General features: G+C 41.4%; 1 protein-coding gene across 1 annotated transcript; it reads right to left on the minus strand.

Annotated features, from left to right (window-relative positions):
• Positions 1–17179: 17179 nt before the first annotated feature.
• On the minus strand, positions 17180–19693 carry LOC122239742 (disintegrin and metalloproteinase domain-containing protein 21-like). Its single transcript, XM_042990763.1, is given in 4 exon segments — positions 17180–18254; positions 18257–18538; positions 18541–18573; positions 18576–19693. Coding segments are annotated over 4 exon segments (2214 nt in total). The 5' UTR covers positions 19600–19693; the 3' UTR covers positions 17180–17379.
• Between the last annotated feature and the right edge of the window lie 710 nt (positions 19694–20403).

A 20403-nucleotide genomic window follows, 5' to 3' on the forward strand; every position in this document is an offset into this window, starting at 1 on the left:
ATTAAATGCTCTGATGGAACAGGATATTTAAACACCCTTTAGCATCCCTCATCTACTGATATTTTATATTGCTTTCTGGAAAAGGAAACACTGGCTTCTGACAGGAAAGCCTTCCTCACCCCTTGTGCACCTACTCACCTGGGGTAGCAGCCTGGTGCTGGGTAGTACTGAAAGCTCCCTGCAGTCTAGGCCCGGCCCTGCAGGGAGGTTCCTGTCAAGACTCACAGGACATTTATTCCAGTGTCTCTACTCCAGCATTACATGGTGGAGGGGAGCAGAATATGCCACCCCAAATATGCCGCTGGAATGAAACATGCTTGAGAAACAGCCAGTGCAGAGACGCACTGAACATCCTTTGTTCCCTAAACAGAATATAAATCTCCTATGTGAAATACACCCTTTTTGTACCAGGAGGGGAGAACTGTCCTTAGCACCAGAAAAAGGAATTTAGGCCCCAGAATGCTGTGCAGAGAAACCTTAGTTCTTCACTATTGTAGTAGCACTAAGCACATTGAAGCTCTCAGTTTTTCCCCATTGAGGATGATATTAGTGTTGGGTCATTCATATATGGCTTTTATGATATCGAGTTATGCTTCTTCTATCCCTACTTTCTTAGTAGGGATATGTTTGGTAGAATCCGCTGGAAAGCCATCTGGCCCTGGACTCTTGTTTTTGACGGATTTTTGATTACTAATACTATTTCCTTACTGGTTATCGGTCTGTTCAAATTTTTATATTTCTTCCTGTTTCAGTTTGGTAGTGTATATGTTTCTAGGAATTTGTCAATTTCTTCCAGATTTCCCATTTTATTGGCATATAATTGCTCATAATATTCTCTTATTATTGTTTTTATTTCTGTTGTGTTGGTTGCGATCTTTCCTCTGTCATTCTTGATTTTACTTATTTGCATCCTTTCCTTTTTCTTTTGGATCAAACTGGCTAGTGGTTTATCAATTTTGTTCATTTTTCAAAGAACCTGCTTCTGGTTCCATTGATTTGGTCTACTGTTTTTTTTTTTGTTTTTTGTTTTTTTTTTTGTTTCAATAGCATTAATTTCTTTTGTAATCTTTATTATTTCCTGTATTCTGCTGGTTTTGGGTTCTATTTGCTGTTCTTCTTCCAGCTCCTTAAGGTGTAAGGTTAGGTTGTGTATCTGAGATCTTTTCTTCCTTCTTTAGGAAGGCCTGGAATGCTATATACTTTCATCTTATGACCACCTTTGCTGCGACCCAGAGGTTTTCGGTTGTGGTGTTATCATTTTAATGGACTTCCATATATTTTTTAACTTCCTTCCTTTTTAACTTCCTCCATATACTTTTTAACTTCCTGATGAATTGTGTTAGCTCATTCATTCTTTAGTAGGATGTTCTTTAGTCTCCAAGTATTTTTTACCTTTGAAATTTTTTCTTGTGGTTGTTTTTGAGTTTCACAGCATTGTGGTCTGAAACTATGCATAGTATGATCTCAATCTTTTTGTACTTACTTAGGGCTGATTTGTGTCCCGGTGTGTGGTCTATTCTGGAGAACTTTCCATGTGCGCTGGAGAAGAATGCATATTCTGCTGCTTTAGGATGAAATATTCTGAATATATCTGTTAAGTCCATCTGGTCCAGTGTGTCATTCAAAGCCATTCTTTCCTTGTCAATTTTTTGTTGAGATGATCTGTCCATTGCTGTGAGTGGGGTGTTGAAGTCTCCTAATATTATGGTATTACTATCGGTGAGTTTTTTATGTTTGTGATTAATTGATTTATATATTTGTGTGCTCTCCCATTTGGCGCATAAATGTTTACAATTATTAGGTCTTCTTCGTCTATAGACCCCTTGATCATTATATAATGCCCTTCTGCATCTCTTGATACAGTATTTTTAAGTGTAGATTGTCTGATATAAGTATGGCTACTTGGGCTTTCTTTTGTTGACCATTAGCATGATAGATGGTTCTCCATCCCCTTATGTTCAATCTGAAGGTGTCTTTAGGTCTAAAGTGGGTCTCTTGTGAACAGCATATAGATGGATCTTGTTTTCTTATCCATTCCGTTACCCTATGTCTTTTGATTGGGGCATTGAGTCCACTGAGGTTTAGAGTGAGTACTGAAAGATATTAGTTTATTGCCATGATGATGCTTGTAGAGCTGGAATTTCTGATGGTGTTCTCTGGTCCTTTCTAATCTTCCTTGCTTTTGATACACACACACACACACACACACACACACACACACACACACATATTTTTTTTTCATCTTTTGTCCCCTCAGAGAGTCCCCCTTAAAATTTTTTTCAGGGCTGGTTTAGTGGTCAAAAACTCTTTTAATTTTTGTTTGTCTGGGAAACTTTTATCTCTTCTTCTATTTTGAATGACAGCCTTCCTGGATAAAGAATTCTTGTCTGCATACATTTCTGATTCAGCACACTGAATAGACTCCGCCACTCCTTTCTGGCCTGCCGAGATTCTGTGGATAGGTGTGCTGCAAACCTGATCTGTCTTCCCTTGTATGTTAGGGACTTTTTTTCCTTGCTGCTTTCATGATTCTCTCCTTGCCTGAGTATTTTGTGAATTTGACTATGGTATGCCTTGTTGCTGGGCAGTTTGTGTTGAATCTAATGGGGGTCCTCTGTGCTTCCTGGATTTTGATGTCTGGTTCTTTCCCCAGGTTAGGAAGTATTCCACTATGTTTGGCTCACATAACCCTTCTACCCCTATTTCTCTTTCTTCCTCTTCTCGGACCCCTATGATTCTGATGTTCCTTTTGAATGAGTCACTGATTTCTCTAATTCTTAAATCATGCTCTTTTGCCTTAATCTCCCTCTTTTTTTCTGCTTCATTATTTTCTATAAATTTGTCCTCTATATCGCTGATTCTCTGTTCTGCCTCATCCATCCTTACCACAGCTGCATCCATCTGTGATTGCAGTTCAGGTATAACATTCTTAATTTCATTTTGGCTATTTTTTTTTTACTTCTCTTATCTCTTCAGAAAGGGATTCTAATCTATTTTTTACTCCAGCTAGTATTCTTATTATCGTGATTCTAAATTCTGGTTTAGACATCTTGCTTGTACCTGTGTTGGTTAAATCCCTGGCTGTTGTTTCTTCGTGGTCTTTCTTTAGGGGTGAATTCCTTTTTTTTGTCATTTTGAAGAGAGAAAAGGAATTAATGAAGTAGAAATATTGAAATAAAATAAATAAAATTTCAAAAATATTAAAATTAAAAATTAAACACACACACACACACACACACACACATCTAATAGTTAATGCTTGATCCTAGGTGTGTTTTGTTGAGGTGTTGAAAGTGGTTTGAGAGGTTAGGGAAAAAAAGGGTGCAAAGTAAATCATTTGAGAATTTGAAAAAATGCATACACTGATGTTGAGTAAAATGGGTAGATGGGAGTAAAATAGAATTTGAAAATAATATAGACAGAAGTAAAGCATATAGTAGAAAAAATTAAATAAAAATATTTTTAATAAAAATTATGAATTTTTTGTTCTGTATTTAAGAAAAAAGTAAAGAAATGAAAAAGACAATAAAGATAAAGAAAAGAAAAAAGAAATCATTTGATAATTTGAAAATGTGAATATACTGTAGTAGACTAAAGTAAAATGATGGAAATAAAATAGAATTTGAAAAAATTTACATAAAACTAAAAAAACATAGTAATGACAGTTAAATAAGATTATTTTGTAAATATGAAATTTGTTGTCAAATAGGTTTCTATACAACACCCAATGCTCATCCCAACAGATGTCCTCCTCAATACCCATCACCCACCCTCCCCTCCCTCCCACCCCCCATCAACCCTCAGTTTATTCAGTTTTTAAGAGTCTGTTATGGTTTGACTCCCTCCCTCTCTAACTTTTTTTTTCTTCCCCGTCCCCATGGTCTTCTGTCAAGTTTCTCAAGGTCCAAATAAGAGTGAAAACATACAGTATCTGTCTTTCTCCATATGACTAATTTCACTCAGCACAACACTCTCCAGATCCATCCATGTTGCTACAAAAGGCCACATTTCATTCTTTCACAATGTCAGGTAGTATTCCATTTTGAATAGATACCACAATTTCTTTATCCATTCATTAGTTGATGGACATTTAGACTCTTTCCATAATTCGCTATTGTTCAAAGTGCTGCTATAAACATTGGGGTACAAGTGCCCCTATGCATCAGCACTCCTGTTTCCTTTGGGTGAATTCCTAGCAGTGCTATTGCTGGGTCATAGGGTAGACCTATTTTTAATTTTTTTTTAATTAAAAAAAATTTAACGTTTATTTATTTTTCAGACAGAGAGAGACAGAGTATGAACGGGGGAGGGGCAGAGAGAGAGGGAGACACAGAATCCGAAACAGGCTCCAGGCTTTGAGCTGTCGGCACAGAGACCGACATGGGGCTCGAACCCACGGACCATGAGATCATGACATGAGCCGAAGTCGGACGCTTAACCAACCAAGCTACCCAGGCGCCCCCCTATTTTTAATTTTTTAGGAACATCCACACTATTTTCCAGAATGGCTGCACCAGTTTGCATTCCCACCAACAGTGCAAGAGGGCTCCCATTTCTCCACATCCTCTCCAGCATCTATAGTCTCCTGATTTGTTCATTTTAGCCACTCTGACTGGCATGAGGTGGTATCTCAGTGTGGTTTTCATTTGTATTTCCCTGATGAGGCGTGACGTTGAGTTCTAACCATGTGCCTGTTGGCCATCCGGATGTCTTCTTTAGAGAAGTGTCTATTCATGTCTTCTGCCCCTTTCTTCACTGGATTATTTGTTATGAGGTGTGGAATTTGATGAGTTCTTTATAGATTTTGGATACTAGCCCTTTGTCTGATATGTCATTTGCAAATATCTTTTACCATTCCGTTGGCTGTCTTTTAATTTGGCTGATTGTTTCCTTTGCAGTGCAGCTTTTTATCTTCATGAAGTCCAAATAGTTCATTTTTGTTCTTAATTCCCTTGCCTCTGGAGATGTGTCAAGTAAGAATTTGCTGTGGCTGAGGTCAGAGAGGTTTTTTCCTGCTCTCTCCTCTGGGGTTTTGATGGTTTCCTGTCTCACATTCAGGTCCTTTATCTGTTTTGAGTTTATTTTTGTGAATGGTGTAAGAAAGTGGTCTAGATTCATTCTTCTGCATGTTGCTGTCCAGTTCTCCCAGCACCATTTGTTAAAGAGACTGTCTTTTTTCCATTGGATATTCTTTCCTGCTTTGTCAAAGATTAGTTGGCCATACATTTGTGGGTCCAATTCTGGAGTCTCTATTCTATTCCATTGGTCTATGTGTCTGTTTTTGTGCCAATACCATGCTGTCTTGATGATGACAGCTTTGTAGGAGAGGCTAAAGTCTGGGATTGTGATGCCTCCCGCTTTGGTCTTCTTCTTCAATATTTGGCTATTCTGGGTCTTTTGTGGTTCCATACAAGTTTTCGGATTGCTTGCTCTAGCTTCGAGAAGAATGCTGGTGCAATTTCGATTGGGATTGCAATTTTGATTGTGTAGATTGATTTGGGTAGTTTTGACATTTTAACAATATGTATTCTTCCAATCCATGAGCATGGAATGTTTCTCCATTTCTTTGCATCTTCTTCAGTTTCCTTCATAAGCTTTCTATAGTTTTCAGCATACAGATCTTTTACATCTTTGGTTAGGTTTATTCCTAGGTATTTTATGAATCCTGGTGCAATTGTGAATGGGATCAGTTTCTTTATTGGCATTTCTGTTGCTTCACTGTTAGTGTATAAGAATGCAACTGATTTCTGTACATTGCGTTTGTATCTTGCGACTTTTCTGATTTCATGTATCAGTTCTAGCAGACTCTTGGTGGAGTCTATTGGGTTTTCCATGTGTAGTATCATGTCATCTGCAAAAAGTGAAAGCCTGACTTCATCTTTGCCAATTTTGATACCTTTGATTTCCTTTTGTTGTCTGATTGCTGATGCTAGCACTTGCAACACTATGTTAAACAACAGCAGTGAAATATCTCAATTTTTCCCCATTGAGGATGATATTAGCTGTGAGCTTTTCATAAATGGCTTTTATGATGTTCAAGTGTTTTCCTTCTATCCCGAGTGTCTGGAGGGTTTTTATTAAGAAAGGATGCTGAATTTTGTCAAATTCTTTCTATGCATCGATTGACAAGATCATATGGTTCTTATCTTTTCTTTTATTAATGTGATGTATCACACTGATTGATTTGCGAATGTTGAACCAGGCCTGCAGCCCAGGAATGAATCCCGTTGATCATGGTGAATAATTCTTTTTATATGCTGTTGAATTCGATTTGTTAGTATCTTATTGAGAATATTTGCATCCATATTCATCAGGGATATTGGGCTGTAGTTGTGTTTGTTGCTGGGTCTCTGTCTGGTTTAGGAATCGAAGTAATGCTGGCTTCATAGAATGAGTCTGGAAGTTTTCCTTCCCTTTCTATTTTTTTGGAACAGCTTGAGAACTAGAGGTATTATCTCTGCTTTAAATGTCTGGTAGAATTCCCCAGGGAAGCCATCTGGTCCTGGACTCTTGTTTGTTGGGAGATCTTTAATGACTGATTCAATTTCTTCACTGGTTATGGGTTTGTTCAAATTTTTCTATTTCTTCCTGTTTGAGTTTTGGAAGTGCATGGGTGCTTAGGAATTTGTCCATTTCTTCCAGGTTGTCCAGTTTGTTGGCATATAATTTTTCATAGTATTCCCTGATCATTGCTTGTATTTCTAAGGGTTTGGTTGTAATAATTCCATTTTCATTCATGATTTTATCTATTTGGGTCATCTCCCTTTTCTTTTTGAGAAGGCTGGCTAGAGGTTTATCAATTTTGTTTATTTTTTCAAAAAACCAATTCTTGGTTTCATTGATCTGCTCTTCAGTTTTTTAGATTCTATATTGTTTATTTCCGCTCTGATCTTTATTATGTCTCTTCTATTGCTGGGTTTAGGGTGTCTTTGCTGTTCTGCTTCTATTTCCTTTATGTGTGCTGTTAGATTTTGTATTTGGGATTTTTCTTGTTTCTTGAGATAGGCTTGGATTACAATGTATTTTCCTCTCAGGACTGCCTTTGGTGCATCTCAAAGCATTTGATTTGTTGTATTTTCTTTTTTTAATGTTTTTGTTTTTTATTTTTGATAGAGACAGAGGCAGAATGCGAGTGGGTTAGGGGCAGAGAGAGAGGGAGGCACACAATCTAAAGCAGGCTCCAGACTCTGAGCTGTCAGCACAGACCCGGACGTGGGGCTCGGAGACACAAGCTGGGAAATTGTGACCTGAGCCGAAGTTGGAATCTCAACCGACTGAGCCACCTTGGGCCCCCCTGGAGTGTTGTATTTTCATTTTCATTTGTTTCCATATATTTTTTAATTTCTTCTCTAATTGCCTGGGTGACCCGTTCATTCTTTAGTATGGTGTTCTTTAACCTCCATGCTTTTGGAAGTGTTCCAGACTTTTTCCTGTGGTTGATTTCAGGTTTCATAGCACTTTGGTCTGAAACTGTGAATGGTATGATCTGAGTTCTTTTGTACTTATGAAGGGCTGTTTTATGACCCAGTATGTAATCTATCTTGGAGAATGTTCCATGTGCACTCGAGAAGAAAGTATATTCTGTTGCTTTGGGATGCAGAGTTCTAAATATATCTGTTAAGTCCATCTGATCCAATGTATCATTCAGGGCCCTTGTTTCTGTATTGATCCTGTGTCTAGATGATCTATCCATTGTTGTATGTGGGTGTTAAAGTCCCCTGCAGTGATCACATTCTTATCAATAAGGTTGCTTATGTTTGTAATTATTTTATATATTTGGGTGCTACCATATTCGGTGCATAGACATTTATAATTGTTAGCTCTTCCTGATGGATAGACCCTGTAATTATTATATAATGCCCTTGTTCAACTCTTGTTACAGCCTTTAATTTAAGTCTAGTTTGTCTGATATACGTATGGCTACTCCAGCTTTCTTTTGACTTCCAGTAGCATGATAGCTATCCATTCCCTCAATTTCAATCTGAAGGTGTCCTCAGGTCTAAAATGATTCTCTTGTAGACAGAAAATAGATGGGTTTTGTTTTTTTATCCATTCTGATACCCTGTGTCTTTTGGTTGGAGCATTTAGTCCATTTACATCAGTCTTATCGAAAGTTATGGGTTTAGAGTCATTGGGATATCTGTAGGTTTCATGCTTGTAGTGATGTCTCTGGTTCTTTGTGGTCCTTGCAACATTTCACTTACAGAATCCCCCTTAGGATCTCTTGTAGGGCTGGTTTAGTGGTGATGAATTCCTTCCATTTTTGTTTGTTTGGGAAGACCTTTATCTTTCTTATTCTGAATGACGGACTTGCTGGATAAAGGATTCTTGGCTGCATTTCTGTTCCTCACATTGAAGATTTCCTGCCATTCCTCTCTGGCCTGCCAAGTTTCAGTAGATAGGTCTGCCACTACTCTTATGGATCTCACTTTGTAAGTTAGAGCATGTTTAGCTCTAGCTGCTTTCAGAATTTTCTCTTTATCCTTGTATTTTGCCAGTCTCATTATGTTATATCGTGCAGAAGATCGATTCAAGTTACATCTGAAGGGAGTTCTCTGTGCCTCTTGGATTTCAATGCCTTTTTCCTTCCCCAGATCAGGGAAGTTCTCAGCTATGATTTGTTCAAGTACACCTTCAGTCCCTTTCTCTCTCTCTTCCTCTTCTGGAATTCCTATGATACAGATATTGTTCCATTTGATTGCATCACTTAGTTCTCTAATTCTCCCCTCATACTCCTGGATTTTTCTCTCTCTTTTTCTCAGCTTCCTCTTTTTCCATAATTTTATCCTTTAATTCACCTATTCTCTCCCCTGCCTCTTCAGTCCATGCTACGGCCACCTCCATTTTATTTTGCACCTCATTTATAGTATTTTTTAGCTCCTCATGACTATTTCTTAGTCCCTTGATCTCTGTAGTAATAGATTCTATGCTTTCTTCTGTGCTTTTTTCAAGCCCAGTGATTACTTTTATGACTATTATTCTAAATTCTTGTTGTGTTATAGTGCTTAAATCGTTTTTGATCAATTCGTTAGGTGTCACTACTTCCTGGAGTTTCTTTTGAGGCCAGTTCTTCCATTTCATCATTTTTGGTAGTCCCTGTGGTGGCTCCAAACTGCAGAGCACTTCCCCTGTGCTGTCTGGTGTCACTTGTGTTGGTGGGCGGGGCTGCAGTCAGACCCAATGTCTGCCCCCAGCCCACCGCTGGGGCCACAGTCACACTGGTGTGTACCTTATCTTACCCTCTCCCAGGGGCAAGATTCACTGTGGAGTGGTGTGGCCCCTGTCTGTGCTGCTTGCACACTTCCAGGCTTGGGGTGCTGCTTCGATAGGATCTGGCATATTAGCCAGGGTGGATCCGCAAGGTGCACAGTGGTGGGAGGGGTAGGCTTAGCTCGCTTTGCCATCAGTGGTTCCCTGTGGTAGGGGCCCTGAAGCACCGGGAGGGAGGCAGACCCGTCGGAGGGATGGATCCACAGAAGCACAGTGTTGGGTGTTTGCGTGAGGCAAGCAAGTTTGGTGACAGGAACTGGTTCCCTTTGGGATTTCGGCTGGGGGATGGGAGAGGGAGATGGCGCTGGCCACTGCCTTTGTTTCTGCCGAGCTGAGCTCTGTCTTCCGGGACTCATCAACTCTGCCTCCAGGTGTCCTCTTACTCTCCCCTCTCTCTGAGAGCAGAGATGTTGACTTTTAGCCCCCAGATGTTAAGCCCCGCTGGCTGTCAGAACTCACAGAGTCCAGCCCCTCCGCTTTTGCAAGCCAGACTTTGGGGTTTGTGCCTTCCCGGGCGGTCTCCCCCTCCACCACTCTGGCTCCCTCCCAACTGTCCGTATAGCATGCACCACCTCTCTGCCCTTCCTACCCTCTTCTGTAGGCTTCTTGTGTGTGCTTGGCTCTGGAGAGTCCGTTCTGCTAATCTTCTGGAAGTTTTCTGGGTTATTTAGGCAGATGTGGGTGGAATCTAAGCGATCAGCGTGATAAGGTGTTCTCCTAAGCCTCCATCTTCCCCTCTCTCCCCAAATAGGAATATTTTTAATAGAAATTGAAAGTAAAAATGAAATTTTGTCTCTTGCCCCCCAAACGCAGGCTATCGGACAGCCAGCGAGGCATCTGAATGTCCTTGGTGTGGTTCAGATCCTTCTTGGGAAATACCACCTCAGAGGAGATGTAGCACCATGAGGGATGATCTTGAGAACCTTTGACAGGAGCCAGCACTGCCCAGAATGCACACAGCAAGAGGGACACACTTAGGGTGACCTGGCCCTCTGCCAGCCTCATGCCTCTGCTCAGGGACATCTGCCAGGGAGAATGGATAAATGGAGGATCGTCAGCAAAGCCAGATCTAGACCATCTGGCAGAACAGAGGGCTGTGCTGAGCAGTCAGCACCTTACACCTGGGGGCCACCTGTGGGGTTAGGTAACAGTCACAGGGTGTGGCATTGGGTGACCCTGCACATCAGTTTAGCTGGGGCACATGTGGCAGAGGCAGGCAGGCCCTGTCCAAGCATGCTCACATGGACATAGTAGGGACTTGGACCCAGAGACATGGCTCTATTCAACACATTCCATCTTTCCCTTAGCTACTTGAATACAGAATATACGATTTTAACACCCTGAACTTCTCTACCACTTCCGTGTTCTGTGGTACTGCTGGTTCACTTTCTATGGATGACTACTTTTCCTCATTATGGAGACCACTGCTTCCTACTTCCTTGGCATGTGGAGGTAGACATCAATTTTGCCTTTGTACGTGTTGAAAAACATTGCTTTGTAATTTTACATGTCTTATTCTGGTTGGCTATTAGTTTGCAAGCCATTTGATCCTTTTGGTTGTTACTTTGAAGCTTCCTCTGAGTTTACTGAGGAAACATTTCCCAGTATTCTGTGTCATGACTGGTGAAGTGTAATGTTGCATTTTAGTATTTTCTTATGCCAGCTGGTGAGAACAGAAAGTACTGGTGACCACGTGTGAGCTCCAGGATTTTTTCCCTCTAATCCTTTATTGTGATTCTTTCCCGGCTTCTGGCAGTCTCCTCCTATGCATGTGGGGTTCCCTCCTCAGCTGGAGACACAAAGGGGCTGTCTGCTGGTGCCCAACTTGAGAGGAAGAGTGAATGTCCCCACTAGTTTTAAAATGCCCGCCTTCCTTTTACACAAAAACCAGATAGGGATACCATAACACACCTAAAAACTACATGGGCAAAAATCTCCTTGACCTTGGTCTTGGAAATGATGTTTTGGATATGACTCCAAATGCACAGTCAACGAAGACAAAAATCAGTGAGTGAGAACACATCAAACTAAAAATCTTCTGCTTAGGAAAAGAAGGCAATCTTATTTCCCAGGGAACTTTTAGGTCATACTCTTTAACTGCCTCACTTACCTACTCAGGTAGCCAGTGGTCTCCTTTCACACACGGCCACACTGGTTTTCAAATCTTCACATTCACCAAAGGAAAAGACATTTTACAGGGATGGAAAAAAATTGTAAAACGTGTGATATGAGGTTCATATCCAAAATTTAAAAAAAGCTTATTTTGCTGAATATTATAACAAGCAACCCAATTTTAAAAAAATGGGGGAGTAGAGGACTTGAAAGGGCATGTTTCCAAAGTCCATGTACAAACGTCCAGCAAGTGCATTAAAAGGTGCTCAACATCACTCATCACCAGAGACATGCAAATCAAAGCCACAATCCCATAACACTTCACACCTGTTATCATGGCTGTTACCATCAGACAAGAGATAACAAATGCTTGTGAGCATGTGGAAATAAGCAAACCTGGTACACTGTCCCTAGGAATGTAAACTGGTGAGGTTACTACTGAAAGCAGTATGGAGAATTCTCAAAAAATTAGAAACAAAAGTATGGTTGTACCCAGTGATCCCATTTCTGAGTGATATATACAGGGGATGAAGGCACTACATCAGAGATATGTGCACCCCATGTTCATTGCAGTCTTATTCTCCATAGCTGAGACACTAAAGAGACCTAACTGCTCAAGGGATTAATAGATAAAGAAGATGTGAGATTAGATAGATAGATGGATGGATACAGAGATAGATAGACAGATAGATAGATAGATAGATAGATAGATAGATAGATTTCATCCATATAAAAGTTAATCGTGCCATTTGTGACTACATGGATGAAGCTTGAAGACATTATGCTAAGTTAAATGAGTCACACAGAGGAAGACACATTCTGTATAATCACACTTACATGTGGAGTCTAGAAACATCAATTTCCCAGAAACAGAGTGTGCAATGGTAGGTTCCAGGGACTGAGGGGCAGGGAAAATGGGGGGGGGGGCATTGCTCAGTGTGTCCAAACTTCCAGTTAGAAGATAGACAAAAAGCTTCCATGGGTCTAATGTATAGTAAGATGACAATAATTAATATATTGTATATTGAAAGTTGCTTTATGTTCTTACCATAATTAGCTGAAGAATGTATTGACTAACTTCAACTTGGTAAACATTTCACATTATATACATGTATCAAGGCATCACATTGTACACCTTAAACTTACATAGTGTTGTATGTCGATTGTATCTCAATAAATCTGGGGCCAAAAAAAAAAAGGTATTCCTAGAAGACATTCCTATACACATTTGGCTAGGTTAGTAATAATTTAACTATGCATGGACATGACTGCAAATCATACAATATGTGATATTAACACTAAAGATGTTTATGCACAGAGAAGATTTCATACAAGTGTGCATGTGTCTGTGTTGGTGGGAATAATTTCATGTGATTCTGTACACTCATAGAAACAACAGCCATAACAACAGGTGTTAGGACACTGGTGCTAAGTAGAGATCGTGGCGTTTTTGAAGAAAATTAAAGACATTATGGCCAGGGGATAGATCATGAGCAATTTGGGATGTAAAACAAAACAAAACAAAACAAAACAAAACAAAACAAAACAAAACAAAAGAAAACAAAACAAAACAAAACAAAATAAAAAAAGAAGGGTGAACACTTTTCCTTATTGTGATTGGAACATAACATAAGGTCTGTGTTTTCTTTCCACATCTCACAGCTTTTGTACTCCATTTCCCATATGAATGGCTTCCTTTGTGCTTAGTTGATATTTTGCAGTGACACATTTTCATTTGCTTCTTTGTTCCTTTGTGCACATTCTTTAGATAGATCCTTTGGGTTTACCATGCCCTTATACAAAACACTCTAAAGCCGTAACAGTCTATTGTCAACTGATAACTACTTAAATTCAATCCCATGGACAAGTACACTTTATCGGCTCCACACCACTCCCCACTCTACTGATGTCACAGGCCACATCTGTATGTATTGTGTACCCATGAGCATTGATTTATAGTCACACTTGATGCTTTTGTCTTTTGAATCTCACAAAAGAATTGGAAGGGTAGTAGAGGGGTAATGTCAGCCTCATAGCAGCCTAAGATGTCCCTGTGTTGTCTCTCACACCCCTCCAAAACTTGGCATCCATCCACAAACAAATGTGCATTTTTGGGCCCTGTGGGATCCAGCTCCATATGCCAATGGACCCCTGAATAGTCTTCCCTACACATGCATAGGTGAACATACCTGAGTGTGGCTTTGGAGTCTACAGTGACCCCTGAACCTGCTCCACCTTTGTTGTCTGTGGTCTCCGAGGTTCTGGGAAACAGTCTTAGTTGATCACACATGGACTGGAGTCTTTGTGGAAGTCCAACTTTCCAAAGAAAGTGAAAACTCTAACTTTAAATGATATCTTCATTCCCCCCATCCTTGTGCATTGTAGCATTATTTACAAGACCCAAAACACCCTATGTGTCCGCAGACAGAAGAATGGGTAAAAAGAAGTGTGGCCTGTATGTACAGTGGAATTCTATGATTCGTCCATAAGAAAGAATGAAAATTTGCCCTTTGCGACAACATGGGTGGATCCTGAGGGCATCAGGATAAGTGAAGTAAGTCAGACATGTGGGAAATCAAATAGGTATGTCCTGGTGTAGGACATTACAGGGAACACATTGCAAAGCAGAACACTGCTTTCTGGCTTTGCTGAAAACAGCAGGCAATGCTTTGCTTGTGTGGTTAATGTGTATCTAGGAGTTACTAACTTCCCTTATCTCATTAACGAATATCTAGGGAGCACTCATCACCCTTATCTAGTTCATATAGACCTAAGGGGCACTCGCTTTGCTTATCGATTTAATGTAAATCTAGGGGACACTCAGTTCCCTTATGTAGTTAACGTAAGTCTAGTGGGAACACTAAAGTTCACTTATTTAGTTAATATTGATCTAGTGCAACTAGTTAATATAAATCTAGGGGGCACTGCACTGATTTAGTTGAAATAAATGTAGGGGAACTCACTGTGATTATCTAGTTAATGTAAATCTAGGGGGCACTCAGTTCCCTTATGTAGTTAATGTAAATCTAGGGATCATTCACTTATCCAGTAAATTTTTATGTAGTGGGCACTCATTTAACTCACCTAGTTAATGTGAGTTTATGGGGCACTCGTTTCACTTATCTAGTTAATGTAAATCTAGGGGGCACTCATTTCCTTTTCTTGTTAATGAAAATCTATGTGACACATTAGGTAAGCACACTTTGCTTATCTAATTAATGTATATCTAGGGCGCATTCATTTGCTTATCTAGTTAATGTCAGCATAGGGGGAACTCACTTTAATTGTCCGGTTAATGTATGTTTAGGGGGCACTCACTTTGCTTATCTAGTAAATGCAAATCTCGGGGGCAAGCTCCACTTCCCATATCTAGTTAATGTCAATCTAGGGGACACATTCACTTTGTTATGTAGTGAATGTAAATCTAGGGGGCAAGCTACACTTCGCCTAGATAGTTAATGTAAATCTAGGGAAACCTCACTTTGCTTATCCAGTATATGTACATCTATGGGCACTCTCTTCCTTACCTAGTTAATATAATTCTAGGGGCACTCACCTCACTTACCTCCTTCATGTATATATAGGGGGCACTCCCTTCCCTTATGGAGTTAATGTATATGTAGGTGGCACTCACTTCACTTTTGTAGTTAATATAAACCTAGGGGGCAGGTTAAACTTTGCTTATCTAGTTATGTAAATCTAGAGGTCACTAACTTCACTTATCTAGTTATTCATCTAGGGGGCACTCATTTTGCTTCTCTTGTTAACATACATCTAGAGGGCCGTCACTTTGCCAGTCTAGTTAATGCGTATCTAGGGGGTACTCCACTTTGCTTATTTAGTTAATGTATATCTAGGGGGCACTCAGTTTATGGAGTTAATGTATATGTAGGGGGCAAGCTACACTTCACTTACCTAAGTAATATAAATCTAAGGGCACTCACCTTGCTTATACAGTTAATGTAAATTTAGGGACACTCACTTAGCTTATCTAGTTAATGTAAATCTAGGGGGCACGCTACACTTTACTTATTTAGTCAATATAAATCTAATGGGCACCTGCTTAGCTTATCTGATTTGTGTATATCTGAGGGGGCACTCACTTTATCTAGTTAGTAAATCTAGGGGGCACACTACAGTTCACTTATCTAGTTAATATTACTCTAGGGGGCACTCACTTTGCTTAGCTCATTAATGTAAGTTTAGGGGACCCTCACTTCTCTGATCTAGTTAATGTGTATCTAGGGGGACCTCTGTGCACACACAATGAACTTTGGTTTCTTTCCCCTGTTAGTCCACGTCCTGTGACCTTAGTTCTTGGTTCACAAGAACATTTGGTGGAGAATTTCTTCCTCCCATTCACCTTTCTAGGCTCTAGGTTCAGCCACATTCTGCTTGTCCGCTCAGACCCAGCACTACACTTGAAGCCCACATCGCTGTGTGCTGGTGTGTAGACTCCCATCAATAGTGGGTGTGGCCTGTGGGTGCTAGATCCTCCACAGGACCCATTCTTACTTTATCCTGAAGGTAAACTCACGTTTCCAGCACATGTATGGTGTTAACTGAATAGGTCTGCATCTGTAACACGTGTGTCCAAACAGACAGAAGGGCTGATGTTACTCCACAGTTCACATAGCATCCTTCTGTATTTTACTGAGCAGGTGGCCAGGGCACCTGTTTGGCCCTCCTTCCCAAACATTCCTGGACGCATTCTTGCTGGGAACATGCAGTGTGGCTGCACGGGAATTTCAGGAGGTGCTGGGAAAGAATGATTCCCTGGTTGCCCTGGAACGTGGAGAATATGTGTACACATGGCAGTCTAATACTTTGTGTAACCATGTGTCTTTGAGACAATGTGCATGCATGGGGACACATTGGTATGACTTACAAGACTATCTGCACCAACAAGGATTCTAGGTATGAACTGAAGTGAAAATCCTGTTATGTGCTTCATGTGTTTTACGTCTATTGGTGAATTATGGATACTTTCTTATTCCAAAGTAATTTCTGAAACAGTTACTGTTTAGTTCTGAAAATTTCCTAATCAATTACTATTAAAAAGTTGTATATTTTCAATTCAGAAGAAAATAAACAGACTTTAATATCACTATTATGATTTGAAATGTATGCTAGACAACTGTAAAAATAGTAAAAAATATTTAGAAAAAGGGTCCCTAACTTTCCACAGGCTCAACTCTGCAGGACTTCTAGGAGGTTCTTGGGAGAAGCAAAGTGGAAATCCTAGGCAGACCCTCATCTAAGGATGAACTCACTGAAAAATAGAGAAAAGAAGGAGAAAAGGGGTTCATATTCATCGGGCTCCCTCAGAATGCCAGAGACATCCATAGGCACTTGTGCCTACCTTTCTGATTCATTTCACTGGGGGCTACTTTCAGCCTCATAGTCTCAGTCTCCCACATTCGGAAATTTGGTCTCCAGGGAGGCACAGCTTGCACTGGCTGGGATCGAATCCATGTCCCTTTCCCTGACAGCCCACAGACACCCCAGTGTGGGACAGGCAGTATGGGTGGGTGGTAGCCCTCCATCACCCTGAACCCATATTGGGACCAGGAAATGAGAGATTACCTGAAGAATGAGACAAAGCTCAGTGTGCAAGAGCACAGTTTTGGAGAAAATTCATGAATTTGCCCCTCAAGGAGCTTGTGGCAACTTCTCTTATTTCTGGAACCAGAAACCTCAGCCCAAGACACAGCTGCTGACTCAGGTCTTCTGCACAGAGTCTTAGGCCCCGTTTGGGCTCTTACAGGCTTACACAAATACATAGAGGCCACAAGCATGCAGTTTTCAAGTTTTATTTCAGAGTTCTGCTCAGTGACGCATCAGAGACCTGGTGTCAGGTCCATGATGTGCCTGTGGACCCCTGTGTCTCCCGCAGACCCCCGGAAACGTGGATGTTAGCTGTGCCGCCTCATTACTGTATTTTCACAGATGAGCCACGTGGATTGTCTATAGTTGTTTAGGGGTCTGGAGGCTGAATTATGCATTGTCTTGATCAACAGTCTCTTCCGTAACCTTCTGTCTGTTGATAGTTCTGACATTTCCGGCAACACCAAAGAGGAATGCAGCAATTAAGACATAGATTCTAGCAAAGATCACTCTGAGATACACCACGGATTCACGACTTTGCCTGACTGACCGCATTCTTCTTGGAGGGGGTCCACTGTCTGTGCTCCCACCAGTGCCTCGTTCAGTGCACCGTGGAGGATCCCAGCCTACGTGGCAATGGCAGTTCCTGTTATTGTTGCATATCCCTCTGTGACTGCATTTCTCCAGGATACAGTCATAGTTCAGCTGAGCCACACTGCCATTGCAGTAGGTATCCTGACAGAACTTTCCAGGAGCACAGGGGGTACCAGTTCTCACATGACCAATATCGGTTGTTCCTGTGCTACGATGCGAATCCAGCCCAAAACACCAGAACCCTGAGATCTCAGACTGATGAAATCCCACATGCTCTTGCAGCTGAGGGAGATGCGTGACGTTACTACACTGCAGCCTTCCACACTGCATGTCTGTGGGGGAACAGGGTTTAGATTTGAATACCCCTGGGTCTCTTCTGCAGTGTCCATATCGGCTGCCTTTTTGATTTATGGTATAGCAGACATTTTCACCCTTCACAGCATTTCTGCCAAAGATTTCTTGGCAGTGCATAGTGCGGTCAGTGCAGTTTCCATGATAACAGTAGCCCTCTTCAGTGCACGGGGTTCCATCTTGCATATAGAAGTCATCAGGGCACTCCACGGACACCCCACGGCAGTATTCTGGAAGATCACATATATTTTGGATTGGCCTGCAGAGTGTCCCAGCATCGGAATAGGTGCAGTTTGTACAGCATCTGCCTGTATTACATTTGCTCCAGGGGTTAGAATACAATCAGTCGTACAGCAGGGATTGTTGTAGCACTGCTTGAAGGAGCCACAGTCACACTGCTCACCTGGCTCCACTACATAGTTTCCACAACGATCGTGAGTCAGGCTTTTATTGAAATAGGAAAGTCCTGAGTCAAATATGCACTCACAAAAATTATTCACCACTACATGCTGCATATGAATGAAGGAACAGTTACTGAAAGAATCTGTCATAATAGGGTATTGATTCATAATGCAGGTAGACCTCCTCTGGCATGCACAAAACTGTCATAAAAAATACCAATAGATAATGCAATTTTTGGGCTACTAACACAGACAACAATAAAAAATGTCTGCCTAGAGAAGCAAGCAAGATGATGGATTTTGATCCGCATACCGCATATGGGGCTGGCTGAAACTGAAGTTCATGTGGTGCATCTTTGTTCATAAGTAAAGCTGTATGTGGTTTAAAAGCAACAAACAAGTGTCTCTGAAAGTAGATATGAATCGGACTCCCTGGCACCCGAAGATTGTTCAAGACAACTGGATCTTCCAGATTATAAATGACCATGGAGGAAATATAGTGCCTTACATCAATCCCTTGAAGCATTGAGTCAGTCAAACTAACAAGCCTTATGAGGAATCGGGCACATTTTGACACGTTGTTGAACACACTATACATTGTTTTGGAACCGAGAACAAGTCCTTTCAAAATCCCATGATGGGATGAATACAACTTACTAGAGATCCTGGGGGCTGCACTGATATTTGCTTGAGAGAACAGGGGGTTCCTATCCTCCTCATATCCCAGGTTATAAGTAGGTCCCGTTGCATTGGTGTCTGCCACTATCTGAGAAACAACGTGTTCAAACCGTTGGGAATGGCTGAGGGGTCTGATGTCATAGGCAAGGTCATCCAACTTCATGATACCTTCAAGGCCCCCATAGCACGTGTCCATGGTGACCATGGAAAGAGGAATCTCCTCCAGGTAGCCGAGGTAGTAACAGTCTGGAGGGATGAAGGGGTAGTCCATCTGCAAGGCTCCCTGATCATCCTGAGTCATCATCAGCAACTGTCTGGACCAAAAGAGTTTCTTGTGCCTCATGTGGATAACATGGCTCTTTCCCCCAAAATGCAGGCTATAGGACAGCCAGCCAGGCATCTGAACGCCCTTGCCGTGGTGCAACTCCTTCTTGGGAATTACCACCTCAGAAGAGATGTAGCGCCATGAGGAACGACCTTGAGAACCTTGGACAGGAGCCAGCAATGCCCAGAGCGCAAACAGCAAGAGGGGTGCCCTCAGGGTGACCTGGTCCTCTGCCAGCCTCATGCCCCTGCTCAGGGACATCTGCCAGTGAGAATGGATAAATGGAGGATCCTCAGCAAAACCAGGTCTAGACCATCAGACAGAACAGAGGGCTGTACCAGGTGGCCAGCACCCTACACCTGGGGGCCACCTGTGGGGTTAGGTAACAGTCACAGGGTGTGGCATTGGGTGACCCTGCTCATCAGTTCACCTGGGGTGGATGTGGGAGAGTCAGGTGGGCCATGGTCAACAGTGCTCACATGGACATGGGTAGGGACTTGGACCCAGAAACACGGCTCTATTCAACACATTCCATCTTTTCTCCTTCTACTTGGATACGGGATATGCAATTATAACACACTGAACTTCTCTACCAATTCCATGTCCTGTGGTACTGCTGGGTCACTTTCTCTGGATGACTGCTTTTCCTCATTATGGAGACCAATGCTTCCTACTTCCATGGGATATGGAGGTAGACTGTCAATTTTACCTTTGTACGTATTGAAAAGCATCGCTTTGTAATGTTACATGTCTTATTCTGGTTGGCTATTAGTTTGCAAGCCATTTGATCCTTTTGGTTGTTGCTTTGAAGCTTCCTCTGAGTTTACTGAGGAAACATTTCCCAGTATTCTGTGTCATGATTGGTGAAGTACAAGGTTGTATTTTAGTTTTTTCTTATGCCATCTGGTGAGAACAGAAAGTACTGCTGAACATGTGTGAGCCCCAGGGGATTTCCCCTCTAATCCCTTATTGTGGTTCTTTCCTGGCCTCTGGCAGTCTTCTCCCATGCCTGTGAGTTTCTCTCCTCAGGTGGAGATAGATGCAGGGGAGTTGAGGTTACTTTGG

The sequence above is a fragment of the Panthera tigris genome, chromosome B3 (assembly GCF_018350195.1).
Source record: "Panthera tigris isolate Pti1 chromosome B3, P.tigris_Pti1_mat1.1, whole genome shotgun sequence".
Lineage (NCBI taxonomy): Eukaryota > Metazoa > Chordata > Mammalia > Carnivora > Felidae > Panthera > Panthera tigris.